We start from the raw sequence: 14,363 nt of genomic DNA on the forward strand, positions 1-14,363 counted from the left end.
AGTTCTGCGGGCTGCGGCGCTGACGAAGGACTGTTGGATGCCTTTACCGTCTTAACTAGGAAGTACCGGGAAGGCACTTTGTGCACAGGGGGCTTCCTTGGGCAGCGGGCAAGTGTCAGAAGTCTGGAGGCCGCCGAGGACTTGCAGAAGGGCCAGGTGTGCCCTGCCTTTGGCTTAAACGTGTGAGATTGCCTATGTGAGATGGCGCTCCCCAAAGTTGAAATTTCTACTCCACCTAAATAGAGATGCTGGGGGGTTCCTTTCAGTGGCATTAAGTGTTGTTTTTCCTCTGGTATCGTCTTAGCAGCCTGAGTTCACCAAGTAAAGTGTGTCTAGTGAGTGTGCAACAGAAGCCAGGGTTTGGGTTGGCTTGTTTTGGTGTACTTTTCAGTGTGGGAGCTCTCTTCCCAGATTGGGTAGTCTGGGGGCCCCATTTTCTGCAGAGCTAGGTTTTCCATTAGAGAAATTAGCATGTTGCCTTGTTGCAGAAAGAATAAACAAGTCTTTAAAGAAGTCCTCAGTGCCTAAGCACACACTGTTCACGCCAATATTCGTCCGTTTTTAAACAAGCCTGCATATTGGGAGGCTTGCTTTAACTGTAAGCAGTAGACCAAGCTGATTAATGGGGAGGGGGTGGCCCCCATCTAGGAACACACAAATAGTTTGCCCTCTTTCAGACATACTCTTCCCTGTAAACTACCTCTGACTGTGAAAGTCTGTTGCCCACCCCCCCGACTCAGTTCCCTTCCCCCACCCTACGCCCCCCCCCCACCCCCACTGCAGGGTAGAAAAGCCATTAGGGACTATACAGAACAACTGAGGAAAATGCCAAACTCCTAGGAAGTGCCCCAGAGCCGCCAGAGGAAGGGATTCTGCTGTAGAGACATTTCAAACCCTCTTTCTACCTGAGACACTGGTGCTTCACTGCCTACCCCCACCCCACCCCAGGCATTTCTGGCAAGTTCTCCCTAGCATTCCCAACTCACTAGTCTCCAAACTGGCCCTTTGTCTCACCCTGCTAAATTGGGGTTAGCATTTGAATGGGCTCACTTGCCCTTTCAATTTAGGTGGGGTGTGTCTGGTGAGGAAATTGGCTCAAAAAAAACCAGACCTTCTAATTGACCACAGAAGTAAATTACTAGCTGGTTGTAGTATCTCACATGGAGAGGGGGAGGAGGAGAAAAAGCTAGTTAAAGGTGATGGTTTGCTCTGGCATTTAGGATTTTCCTTTACTACATTAATCATTTACTTACTAGAAATTGGCTTTTTCTTGGACAAAGGTCCTCTTACAACTGAACTTTCTGAGTGGGAAAGTGATAGCGTGTTCACATATTGTGTGCTGTCAACCAGCTGGCACAGGTTTACTTCTCAAGTTTGGCAAACAAAATTTTTATGTTTATCAGAATTCAAAAACTGGGAATTTTAAAATTTGGAACTGTTTTAAGAGGATGTTTCTTTAATGCGCCGGAGGCTGCCCCCCTCCCCCGGAAACTGCTTACAGCCCTTTACTCTTTAGCCCTCACTTTTAGCAGCTGGGATAGAAGATTTCATGAGGAAGCTGAAACTTCAGTGTGGGTAAGAATGAGGTCTTTTCCTTTGCTTTAATAATCTGAATGGATTTTACTTAATTTACCTGTGTTATCACTGCTCCTTACGCAGAGGGAAGCTATTGAGGGGAAACTGAGCAGAAACCATGGTGTTGGCGAATGTATCTGAACAGAAAGGTGACCTGTAACAAAAAAACAAATTACTAAAATCAAATTAAGCTTCCAGAGGCGAGTGATGTCATACGCCAGCTCAAGTGCTGCCCTTCTCTTAGAAATTGCCCAGCAAAGGGGATGAGATCCTCAAATTACATCTTTAATCCCCATGTTCCAGGATGAGGGGTGGAATTCCTCGTCCTGCTCTTCGGGGTTTTGACACTAATGACCGTTTCCTAAATCTGGATGCCCCAGGGATGGACAGCAAGACCTAAGCATCTTCTAGGCCTGGTCCCGCCCAGTGGCCTTGGGTCAGACCCAGCACCCCACTGCCTCTTTCTTCACATGCAAAATGAAGTATGTTCCTAGCATCCCCTCAGCGCCAAAATGTGTGCAGGTTGTTAAGCCCAGGGTTGCCCAATTTGACTTTATCCATGATTTTAACACTAATGGGGCCAAAAAATGTGCAAGGTTGATCAAATAAAAAGCACCAGTTGTGAAGAAATCTGGTTTTTGTTGCTCTGATTTCGATTTTATCCAGTCTGTTTTTGAATGGGTGGCAAAAAAAAAAAAAAAGGTTTAAAAAGGCAAGTTAGAGAATACAGAATCCCACTGTCTTGTTACTAGCCGTCCTTCAGAACAGATCTTTAGTGTGTGTCTTCTGTGTGCTTGTTTCCCCACCTGCTCTCCCTGATCTTGGTGTGTGAAAACAAGCTTTTCCGAGTGGGAGCAGGCAGCCGGAAGCCAGCATTGCACCGAGTACTGCAGCCTGGAAACGCTCACTGCTCTGAGTGCAGTCTGACGGCGGTGGCTAACTGACCACAAGTGTTGAATATATTATTTGGTAACACTTAGAAGGGTCTTGATTAGGCCAGACCCGCAAACACGCTCAGAGGCTGCAGCTAGTTAGGATAAACCAGTCTCCTCAGCCTTTGTGTTCGTTTTTATTATCCTTCTCTCCCAGGAGCTTTTTCAGACTTTTTTTTTTTTTGTTAATTGCTCCTCTCCCATGAAATTTTAATACCACAGTTATACAGATGTATTGGATATTCTGTTTCTGTACTGCGAGACCTTGTAATAGCTAAGTTGTTGTGTTTTTTGGGTTTTGGGTCTTGTTTGTTTTTTTTTCCATTTCCCCCTAAACCAGTCTTCCCCTGTGGCAAATGCCTGGGATAACAAAGCAAATGTTTAAAAAAAAAAAAAAGTCAAATTAATGATTTGAGATCCCATTTTTGTTTTTTATTTTTGGTTTTTTGGCTACATGTCACAAGGCTATATATAAGGTAAACTTTACTAATGTTTGGTTTTCGCTTTTCTTTTCATTTCACCCCCCCAGCCCCTGGCACCGATCCTGGTGCTAGTGCCCAACTAATTCAGGGCAAGGGAGCCAGTCTGCAGTGCAGGGCCACCGTCACCTGTTGACAGGGCTCAGCCAGTCACGGCAGGACACCCAAGAGGAGCCGGCGCCACAGCACCCCACACCGTCCCCCCCCCCCCCCACTTGCCGGCACAGTCCCTGTTGCATGGTAGAATTGGGGAGGCTACTTTCCTGGCTTTGCCTGTGGACATGGCCTATTTTTATTCTATGAGCTTATTTTAGGGTGAGCATGCTGCAAATTAACAGGGGGCCACGGCTGTCAGAAATGTCTGGGGTACGACTAGACTGCGTGAACAGATGGGAAGGGGTGTCCATGATGTACGGGAAGGTTTGGGGGGGAAATCACAGAAAAAACTGGAAGGCCAAGACAACACTGGGGAAGGAACGGAAGATAAGATCTGGAGATAGGAAGTCACAGCGCATACACGCTAGGGCTGGGAAGGGTCGTATGAAGAAACAAGGAGATTCACGGAGAAAAAGGTTTAGGGGAGACTTCACGGCCATCTGCAAAAATCTGGTGGCAGCAGAAGCAATGTCAGGAAGAACATTTCTAACAGCCACACCTGGCGGTGGAGGCACGCAGAAGGTCACTTTCCCTCAGAGGGTCTCTACAGACCTGGCCAGAAATTTGAATTTTCTAGGTGCGGTGGGATTTTTGTACATGGGCCTCAATTGCTTCAACCAGATGGAAAGATTTAAAACCTAGGAAATCTTGTTTTAGAGTTCAAATGCTCAATCTTGGATTTCAGTTCAGGGAGAGGCCCCACATCTCAAACTGGCCAAGGACTGCCGCCAGCTGAAGATGACCTGTTTCTCCTCCCCCCAGGCGAGAGCCGGTTCTGAGTGCCCTGGCTTATGTTGCTGTCTCCATTCCAGTTCAGGGAGGATGCACTCTGGGAAATTGAGGCCATGCACAAACATGAAATATACCATTCCCCTAACATTCAAATTACGGTGCCTGGAACAGCCACCATGATTACTGAAATTTTAAACAGAGCTTCCACTCAAGCCAAGTTTATCCTCAGGGATTCCCTCCTGCCCTCCTGGCCCTCACTTTCACCCCTCTCTTAGCCCCCTTCCCAGGGCACCATTCATCTTTTCGGGAATGGCCACTTCTCCCCTCCAGACTCTCGGCTGCATCATCAGCTAGCCTGGAGGAGGAGTCCGCAGCCCAGTTCAAGCGACTGCTGAGTGTGCGGACCCACCGTACCGGCACAGGTAGAGGACAGTCGTGTGCCTGGCTGCAGCAGAAATGAGTAGCCCTTCCAAGTTGAGGGCTGCGGAGTTTAGCTCGTGAGCTGAATGAAGGGGTCTGAATTCCTGATAGGAGACCCCTGGCCCCTGCGGCTCCAGCTCAGGGCTTTTTAATCTGAGCACATCAAGTATTTTCCTAAGTCTGGTTCCGACTTTCTTTAATATCAGCCCTGCACCTGCTCCTAACCTCCATTTGAGGCATTTTCTCTGGAGCTGGCGTTTGCCTGAGACAGCCTGGTCACGCAGGCCCTTCTGCAGACAGCAGTAGGCTGCTGCTGCCTCCCCCGGCCAAGGCTGGAAGGGAGAAGGATGGGCACAGCACGTCTGGATTGAACAGTAATTAACTGAACAGCTTCAAAGTCTTACGGCTGCTCAGCACACAAAAAAACGTGTCACTGGGAGGCTGAGAAACGGGATAGTTGCCTCAGTTCTCTTCCCCAGGTTCTCTCCTCTCTACTTTTGCTTTTTTCCTCACAACTGGTGAAAAGATTCTCCTTTTCCTCATTTGAGAGAGCGCCGAATCCTAACCACTAGACCACCAGGGAAGTTTCCTTTTCCTCATTTGAAAGAAAGCCACTGACAACAGGGACAGAGGTGGTCTGCAGAGACTGCCCCTCTGCAAAAGCCTGCCCCCCCCCCCCGCCCCCCGGCCCCAAGCCATAGGCTAGGAGGAAATCCCACTGCCAAAAAAAAGCACCAAAAAAAAAAAAAAAGATCTTTTTCCTGGTTTCTGCTTCCTTCCCTCTCTACCACCTCCTTCCCTGTCTGCTTTGCTTTCTCTTTCTCGGATACAGGGATGAACTAAGAAAGAAAGTTGACAGGCAGCTACTTAAAACTTGGATGTGCCTTGTGCTTTTGGCAATGAGGAAGAATCCCCAAATGTAAGTACCCTAACAGCCGTCTGCTGACTATAGTGTGCGCTCGTGGGGAGGTGTCACTACAGCAGGATGATCGAGTTTGGGGAGCCTAGGGCGCCACAGGGGGTTGCCAAGGAAGGGGGCCATGTCCCTGCAGATGGCAACGGTGCTGCTCAGAGAGCCAACAGTGAAGAAATACGTTCTTTCCGTTGGGGGTTGCTCGTGTACAGAAAGCCAGCCGATATTCCACCTGAGGCACTCGGGCCATTTGGTGAACAGGCTGACTTGCCTCAGAAATGCAGTTTTACTGAAACATGAGCAGTGTTTGCTGTTCCTTTCTTAATTCATCAGGTGTAGAAAATCTATTCTTTTTAAGTAGCTGAGGACACACAACTTCCCAGAAACCTTTGCCTGGATTTTGACAGCCAATCCTTTCCTTCTCTGATGGCTGCACCGTCTCACCGCATTCCCTGCGGGAACAGGGCCCAGACCCTGGCACGCAGCTTCTGCCCCCCACCCCAGCTCCCCGGCCCCCTGATGAGCCTCTCTTGCCTTCCTCTTTGTGATCTGTGTGAACTCACTCACTGACTTTCCTTCCTTGTTCCTGCTTATTCCTACCAAGTACTGACTGCTTTTCCTGAGAGAGATCCATCCAGAACTGGAGATCTGGACTCGGCTGCACACCACCACCTGTAACTGGCCATCTCCATCCAGGGCAAGGCCACATTTCTGTCTTGAGCCAGAAAGCTCACCAGACAGCCCCACCAATCACAGCGGGCCCCAGTCAACCCACCCGCTGTCGCCCCCAGCGCTTACCACAGCGAGTTCCTCAGGTCCCTGTGACCAGGCACACCAGCTGCCTTTCATGTCAGCCAGCTCCTCAAACATCTGGCCGTGCTTCTGAGGTGTCTCGGGTCCCACTCTGTTCTGTGACGGTTTCAGCTTTGAACCCCTTCACAAAAGTGATGGGATTTTCAGACTCTGGCAGCCAATCCCTACAGGAGAAAAAAAAAAAAAAAAAAAGTAGACACAATGGGGAACATTGGAGTTAAATAGTGGGATTTTTTTCTTCCCAGTCCTAATTTACCTTTAAATTAAGGTGATTCCTACTCAAGTCTAAGGGTCTTTCTCAGCCTGCGGCAGTGGTTTCATCCGGGGGTGATTTTGCCCCCCAGAGGACATTTGGCAAAGTCTACAGACATTTTTTGGTTGCTACAACTAAGGGGCTGCTACTGGCATCTAGTGGGTAGAGGCCAGGGATGCTGCTAACGCCCTACAGTGCCCAGGACAGTCCACAGCAGAGAGTCAGCTAGCCCCGATGTGAACAGTGTAGAGGCTAAGGAGCCACAATCTCCATTAGATACTCTGGGCGCCTCTTAGAGTCTCCCCTCCGGCATACCCCCACCAGTCCCTTCTGAGCCCACTGCTCGCTCCCGAGACATCGTTCCTTTTCCTCTCCCGTGCTCCAAGTGTTCAAGATTCTCCAGATACATTCCTCCCCTCCAGGGTAGTCTCTGATCCACTCATTTCATACCCTATAAGGACGGCTGTCACTTTGAACTTGGGGTCTTTACCTTCCTTCGAAACTGCAGACCCACCCTCTTAAATAATAGGCTGTACAACACTGCATCCCGACTGCCCATCCTTCCTTCACCTCTGCCAAGTCTAAAACCAAATTGGCTCTGCCACCACCACAGCTCCGCCCCAGATCCTCTGGACTTCCTGTGTCACTTGTGTCCCATCATCCAAGTGCCAGACTCTGGCTTCTCCACCTTTTGTGCCTTTCTGGCACAGAAGAGGCTAGAGGGCCCTTTGAGACCCCTCCTGAGTCCCTTCCTTCAGCCTTCCTGCTACCTTGGAGGTCGTGGCCGGCCACAGCTTCCGGTATTCTCTCCATCGGGGCCATCCCCCCACACCGCCTCCATCTTTACTACAGTAAACTAGGCTCACACCCTCCTTGCGGGACAAGAAGCAGTCAACATCTGCTCTATTTCCTACCGGAACAACCTCAGAAGTGCTTGCCCTTTAGTTTCCAGCCATCCGCAGAGAGAGCCTGTCGGTTTGTCCTGCTTTCGCCCTCACTGCCCCTCCTCAGACTCCACGCGGTGTCCCTTGCTTCCCCCGACTGGGTCTTGTTCAGGGTAGGCCCACACCTCCCATTCCTCCGCTTCCCGGCATCGGTAAGCAGGGGCCCTACCCATCCATGCAGGCCCATCTGAAACGCTGTTTTCCCCATCGAGACTTTCAGGGTCCCCCACCCCAACCCCAGGAGGGGGTCTTTCTTTCATTTTTCTGTTACTTACCCTTTAGGACGGAGGACCGGTGTCTACCCAGCCGTTATCCCCTCATAGTTGTGCTCTCCAGGCAAAGGACCAAGATCCCAAAGAGTGTTGAACAAAGGGGTCCCACATGCCCATGAGGGGGTCAAACAAAGAGACCTTGTACCCATTCCTTGATGGACAGTGCTTGGGGACAGAGCCCAAGCGTAGTAGGCAAACCGTCCCTTTGGGGCTCCAGACCCCAGCGTCTCCTGACCTTCTAGCTCGGCAGGGCGCAGCATCCCTGGGGCCTCAACTCCTTATCCGTCTGGGGCTGCTCCTCTGCATCGGGGCAGTGAGCCCTCTCTCTCCTCGGGGCCCTGGCTCTCTACCTCCAGGCCCTAGACATTTTCTTCCTCCTCGCCTGGCCTCAGCGGCGGTCCCCTTGCTCCGGTGGGTTTGCCCACCGCCACCAGCGACACCTAGGGTTGGGCCCTGACAGCCCCCGACCTTCCCTTCCAGCCTTGGTGACTTGTGGCCTCAGGAAGAGTGACCCCACGGCGCCAGCGGGCCTCGTGGCGTTCCAGGCCTGGCCGCCATACGCCCGCCCACCAGCAGCTTCCAGCTACCCCAGCAGCACAACCTCTTAGGGCGTTCCAACGCGGCGCCCCCTATTGGACCTCCCATTCATATCCGGTTTCCGGTCCGACGCCCCCTGCTCATTCGCCAGGCAACCTTGATTGGCGTGACCCCAGCCCAATAGCTGACCCAGCCCTGGGGTCGGAGGGGAGTGAGTTGACGGTCGCGACCCAGTTGGCCCATTCAGTGGATGCTCAAATGGTTGAGCCATTGCGCGTGGGAACAGTTGGACAAAGTTTGGGCCAAAGTTCAGTGTTGGCATTTCCAAGTGTGTAGACCCATGGACCTGACATGATACGCCTTTGGGGGGCCCCACACGTTGCCCAGAGTCCGACTTTGTCCGCTTTCCTCTGCAGCATGGCCACGTGGATGGTGGATGCGGGGCAATGATGCGCCGTGGCTGTGGTCCCATCGTTCTAAGAGGGATGCGTTAGACTTAACGAGATTGAACGGTGCGTGGTTCGCCCGCCTGAGGCTCGTAGATACAGCGATCCAAGCGGTGCTCCCGCTCGCCGCAGCCCACCCCTTGTGGCACTCATCCCGCCATCTCTCTTCCCCTCCGCCCACCAGGCGACCACCTGCCTCGTGCCCGGATGCCTTGCACCTAAAGGTCGCTTGCAGGTCCGTGTCACCCGCTGGCGAGACAGACCTCATGCCCATGTCCCCGGTCGTACGTGACCCGCAAGCCGCAATTTTTTCCCGCGGCTCAAATCCCTCCGCAGACCCCAGACCCCAGACCCAGAGCAGTGCGCGTGCACGCACCAAGCCCACCCAGGCGGTGCGGGTGTTTTCCGCAGCCGGCTCCAAGCCCCCACGAGCTTCGGTGACAGGAGCGCAAGCCAGGAGACCGCTGGACTTCTGGCCGGGCTCAGTGCCGCCTCAGAGGGCTTTAGCAGTGGAAAAGTGAAGCAGCTGCCCTGGGATACCCATAGCGAAAGAAGAGGGGCTGGAAGGGGGCTGGTGGGGGACTTGTGAGGAACTGGGGCTGCTGACCGACCGACCGTGCAGCCGGCACCCGAGGCAGATGAGCGGCACATTATAGCCACTGCTGCCGACGCGGCACGGTATGTGTCTTTGGGTTCAGTGCGCACAGGCTTGTCCAGTCTCAGAGACCACACTAAGCCGGCCATAAATTCCCAACTGAAATCCCCTTAGCCCTTCCCCAGAACAGTAGGACCCCCGGAACTCTGAGGCCTGCACTGGATGGGGTCTCCGTGTGTGTCCCACGCCGCCCCCCTGTTTGGTGCCGCGGCAACTACCGCTTCGAGGGTCTCCGTAGAACGCGCCCAAGACCCTCTTAATTCCCCTACATCATTATCCACATAAACGGGGGAAACGCTTGCCTGTGCCACCCTCAGCTACTGCGAGGACCCCCCAGAGTGTGGTGGGGATGGGGGACATTGAAGTGCTTTACGGGAGCCAGTCTCGGCAAGCCGGCAAACAAAAGCTGCAGAAGCGGCAGAAAGTACCCCAGGGCATTTTAAAAAGAAATTATGTGCGCACACACGGCAGCCCCTCGCCCCTAGCCTCCTATCCGCTCCGCCGGTGGGCTCACGACCACCTGTCGCATCCCCGCGCGCGCCCGCGCCCCCTTCCCACGCGCCCGAAGCCTTGCACTCCGGACTTGGAGCTTAAGATGGGAGGCTGCCCAGGTCTGGGGGCTGCGGCTCAGGGGTTCAGGGGTATCCTGGGGTGATGAAACCCTCCTGCAGTTCCCCCCTCCCCCCCCCCCCCCCCGAGGAGAGTCATTTGGGTCTGGGAGGGAGGGTTTCAGCTCTTGCGCTCAAGCAGCCCGGGGCCCACGTCTTGCATCACGTGTCCCACAACGCAGGAGAGCTCTCTCTCTCTCTCTCTGGCCAGGGGATAAGAGAGGAGAAAGACTCCAAATCAGTCAGGGAGAGGACTGGAAGGAGCCAAAACATCCCTGCGAGGCCTGCGCTCATCAGCCCCCTTACCCAAAGTCCGGGGCTGCCGGCGCCAGGATCCGGCTCCCGGAGCCGCCTCGGCACCGAGGCCGGCGTCCTCTGGTGGCAAAGAGTGAGCACTACGAGCGATTTTCGGACCGAATCGGCACGCTCCTCAGATCCAAGCAGGCGGGGCTGGCCTGGAGCAGAGAGAAAGAGAGAAAGAGAGAGAGAGGAGGGGACAAGGGCAGGCCAAGGGGGGGGAGGGGGCCGGGGGCAGCCTGAGGGGATAAAAAGTGGCCAGGAAGGAGCCAAGCCTCCACCAGCAACAATAGAGTTGCTTCCACCACGGTCTTGGGTTTGAGGCCCTGAACCCCCAGACCTCAAGAGGGCTGGAAAGTGAGGTTGGAGAACTTTCTGGCTGGTACTTTGAATTTTTTTGAAAAAATTTTTTTCACCCTAGTTCGGTTGGGTGCTCCGTCTTACGGGGCCCCAAGTTTATTTTAAGAGTCCGCCACCGTGTTATGGGCGTGCGCAACTGCCTCGACGGCAATAATATGTCAGGACAACGCGATATCCCCCTTGAACTCGGGGAGCAGCCCGAGCAACCATCTTTGGAGGCCCCAGGGGCAGCTGCCCCCAGTTCTGGGCCTGGCGCAGCCGAAGAGATGGAGACCGAACCGCCTCACAGCGAGCCCGTCCCCATCGAGAGTGAAGGCGAGGCCTGTGGACCCCCAGAGGTCTCCAGGCCCAACTTGCAGGACCTGGGCCAGGCCATCGAGGAAGCCGGAGCCCATGGAGGCTACAGCCCACCTCCTGAGGAAGCCATGCCCTTCGAGGTCGAGCAGCCCAGCTCAGGAGGCTTCTGGCCTACCCCGGAGCAGCCTGGAGACACCACTGGGGCCCGTGCAGGCCTTGAGGTCTTCAGCCAGGCGCTCATGGAGCCTGGAGCCTTCGGTGATGCCGGACCAGGCCTGGGAGGCTACAGCCCTCCACCCGAAGAAGCCATGCCCTTTGAGTTTGAGCAGCCTGCCCAGGGAGGTGGCAGCCAGCCTGTCTTGCAGGTCTCAGACCTCGCTCCGGGAGGCCCAGGTGCGGGGGTCTTTAGCACTCCTCCGCAGGAGCCCCAAGCTCTCAGACCTGCAAACGCAGGCTTCAGAGGAGACCGTAGCCCTCCCCCTGAGGAGGCTATGCCATTTGAGTTTGATGGAGCAGCCTTTGGGGACGACAGCCCACCCCCTGGGCTCCCCCGAGCTATTCCACAAATCGACGGCGGCAGCGGCGGCCAGTCCGCGGCACCCGCGGTCCCGAGTGCGGTCCTCCTCGCTCCCGCCGCGAACGAGCCCCCCCTCTGGGTCCCAGGCGCCATCGGCAGCCCATCCCGAGAGGCTGTCAGAGCTCCTCCACACTTCGCGGGCGACAGCCCCCCGATGGAGATCTCCGGACCCCCGCTCGAGATTGGCAGCGCCCCCGTTGGGGTCGACGACGCTCCCGTCAACATGGACAGCCCCCCAATCGCGCTTGACGGCCCGCCCATCGAGGTCTCCCGAGCCCCAGTTAAGAGAGAGCGAGCAGAGGGAGAGAGACCCCCAGTTGAGGGAGAAGCAGCCGAGATGGAAGGAGGCTCAGCCGCCGCTGTTGCGGAGGGAGGAAAAGTCCCCTCTCCGGGGGACCGAGCCCCTGACGCCGGGGCCAAGCCTGCTTCTCCAGCCGCCGGGGCAGCCGCTGCCGCCCCTGACGCTCCAGCCGCCGGGGCAGCCGCTGCCGCCCCTGACGCTCCAGCCGCCGGGGCAGCCCCAGCCGCCCCTGACGCTCCAGCCGCCCCTGACGCTCCAGCCGCCGGGGCAGCTGCTCCAGCCGCCCGGGCAGCCCCTGCCGCCCCTGCGTCTGGAGCCCGACCCAAGCTCCGCTTCCTTAGACCCCCCAGCCCCGAGATCCAGGCTGCCGATCCGCCTACTCCGCAGCCTCCTCGCGCGTTTGCCTGGCGGGGCAGGTCTGGCCGCAGCCGCGACGACGATGAGGGGTCGGTCAGCAGCGACGACGACCACAGCAGCGATGAGTCCGACGATGGGACCTCCGGATGCCGCCGCTGGCTGCAGCCCCGGCGAAATCGCCGCCGCCGAAAGCCCCGGCGCAACTTGCTCCGCAACTTCCTCATGCAGGCCTTCGGGGGCTGCTTCGGCCGATCTGAGAGCCCCCAGCCCAAAGCCTCGCACAGCCCCAAGGTCAAGAAGATTCCTCTGGCGGAGAAGCGCAGACAGATGCGCAAGGAAGCCCTGGAGAAGCGCGCCCAGAAGCGCGCAGAGAAGAAACGCAGCAAGCTCATCGACAAACAACTCCAGGAGGAAAAGATGGGGTACATGTGTACGCACCGCCTGCTGCTTCTAGGTAATGCGGCGGACTCTGCCCGCGGGGAGCAGGGCCGCCGGGGGACCCCGGGAGGGGGTGGCAGGGCTGCCCGGTGGAGCTCAGGGCCTGGCAGCGGGAGGAGGGGGTCCAGGCCGAGGCGGGAAGAGACTGCTAGAAAGTTCCAGTGAGGGGCCCTAACTTTGCCCTGGGAGCGGGAGGGGGCCTCGGTTGGGCTTGGGTGGCCGAAGTATGTGCCCTCCAGGGAGAAAAGTGGTGCCGAGCAACACTGAGGGTCGTTTCCGGCTGGACAAGCCAGCGCCAGCGACCGTAAGATGCCCCCGAGTCCTGGGGTGGGGGCCGGCAAGAAAGGCGGGGGCTTCAGGTGAGCCAGGAACTGCCGGGGAGGGGCCCCGGGGTTCCCCAGGCTAGGCCGGTTGGGGCCGTGGTGGGCTGGGGTCGTTGGGGAAGGTGCGCCCCCGCCTCGCCTGGCACTGCTGCTTGGACTCAGACAGCTTGTCGTTGGTGTGTGTTGGTGTCCATATTGTGTCCGCCTGTGCATGATATGCTCAAGTGTCCCCCAATTCCCATCCCTGGCACCCCCAGATTACCCGCCGACTGTGTACTCGTACTGGGGAACGGGCTGTCTTGTGTTTTGCGCCATGGCGCGGGCAAAAACTTTCCGTGTTTGCACACTCTGGTGGTACCTGGACGCTGGCGCTCTGCAGCGGGCGGCGCGAAAAATGCGGAGGAGAAGCTGGTGGGACATCTTGGGGAGTGTGTCGGGCCACTGGCGCGGGAGAGAGGGGGCCGCCTCTCGCTGGCCTCCATAACCTTTTTTCTGTATGTCTTTCTCTCTTTTTTCCCTTTGCGCTAAGCGTTTCCTCACTTCTCATTCGTTCGCCAAACCCTCCCGCCTTTACGGTTGAAAAACCAGACACTCAGGTATCTGGGGCGTCGGGGCTACACACATAAAGTTCAGTATTCTGCACACACTCAGCTCACCTGGTGGGGGGATGGAGGGAGGAGGGGGGGGAAAAACCCACTTAATCTGCTACAGGCAGGTCTGGATCTAAACCTACACGGGACTGGGTCCAAGAGGGTGGGCGTGGCTGTGTTTAAAAAATATGAAATAATTTTTTTCCTAGGGAAGAGCCCGAGGTAAGCCAATCATTTACACTTTTACAAAGAGTACAGTAGGAGGGGCTTGGTTTAAAAAAGACTGTTATGCGTTGGGAGTGGAATGCTGTCTTGTCTTCGAAATGCAATTAAAATAAAAAATTTTAAAAATGTTTCCAGTGTATTTTAAGTATATGGACGATATGTGGTAAAACTGTGACTATGACTTGTGAAATATGTAAATGTATGCATGTGAATCTTTTCAAGCAGCTTTAGCTGGGGGCAGAGAGGATCAAAGGTAAGATCCTCTGCGAATGGACTTGGGATACCAAGAAATTAAAAAGGTCTTGTGTTCATAACCACATCGGGTACGTTTGGCGGCCCTCCGCCTTCCCCTCCTTCTCTCTTCATCTTTCCCACCTTTCAGGGTCCCCTCGCCCCTCTAGGACTCTCCCACACACACACAACAAGTCCCTCCCCCCCATCTCCCCACCTCTGTGGCTCTTCCCACACCCCCCACTTCCCCTCCTCCAGCCTCCCCTTGGCTCCCAGCTGAGGTGCTGGCTCCTTGTGCCACAGTCCATCAGAGCAATTAGCAAGGGTCTGACTGTGGCTTGAATGAAAATTTCAAAAGTGAAGCTCCACAACCTTAATTTCTTTATTTTATTCTTTAAGACCTTTCAAGGGATTTAAAGATCACAATTTCTAAAGCTGGGCTACATTTGTTGGTGAAATATTTTATAATGTGTGATGCTTTTTAGTAATGACATGGACAATAACTATTGGCTTCTGTGACATGTGTGTCTTTCACAAATCACAGTTTTAAACACTGTGGTCATTTTAGTGCCACCCACCCAGGGAAATAATGATGTCGTCATTTTCTCAATCACATATAGAAGGGATGCAGT

The 14,363-nt window shown here is 55.1% G+C and overlaps 1 protein-coding gene and 1 long non-coding RNA gene across 5 annotated transcripts in view; one reads left to right on the forward strand and one right to left on the reverse strand.

Annotated features, from left to right (window-relative positions):
• Positions 1-1,336: 1,336 nt before the first annotated feature.
• Positions 1,337-8,102, reverse strand: LOC113936969. Its single transcript, XR_003524432.2, has 3 exons — positions 7,493-8,102; positions 6,006-6,184; positions 1,337-1,729 (listed from the first exon to the last, which is right to left on the reverse strand). It is a non-coding gene; the product is annotated as an uncharacterized LOC113936969 (long non-coding RNA).
• Positions 8,103-10,499: 2,397 nt separating this feature from the next.
• Positions 10,500-14,363, forward strand: part of GNAS (GNAS complex locus) — a 54,170-nt gene continuing 50,306 nt past the window's right edge. For all 4 annotated transcript variants that reach the window (XM_027620551.2, XM_027620552.2, XM_027620553.2 and 1 more), the window contains exon 1: positions 10,500-12,378. In XM_027620551.2, the coding sequence (XP_027476352.2) occupies positions 10,515-12,378 (1,864 nt within the window). In that variant the 5' untranslated portion in view covers positions 10,500-10,514. The remainder of the gene's footprint in view (positions 12,379-14,363) is intronic.

Source organism: Zalophus californianus, chromosome 8 (genome assembly GCF_009762305.2).
Source record: "Zalophus californianus isolate mZalCal1 chromosome 8, mZalCal1.pri.v2, whole genome shotgun sequence".
Lineage (NCBI taxonomy): Eukaryota > Metazoa > Chordata > Mammalia > Carnivora > Otariidae > Zalophus > Zalophus californianus.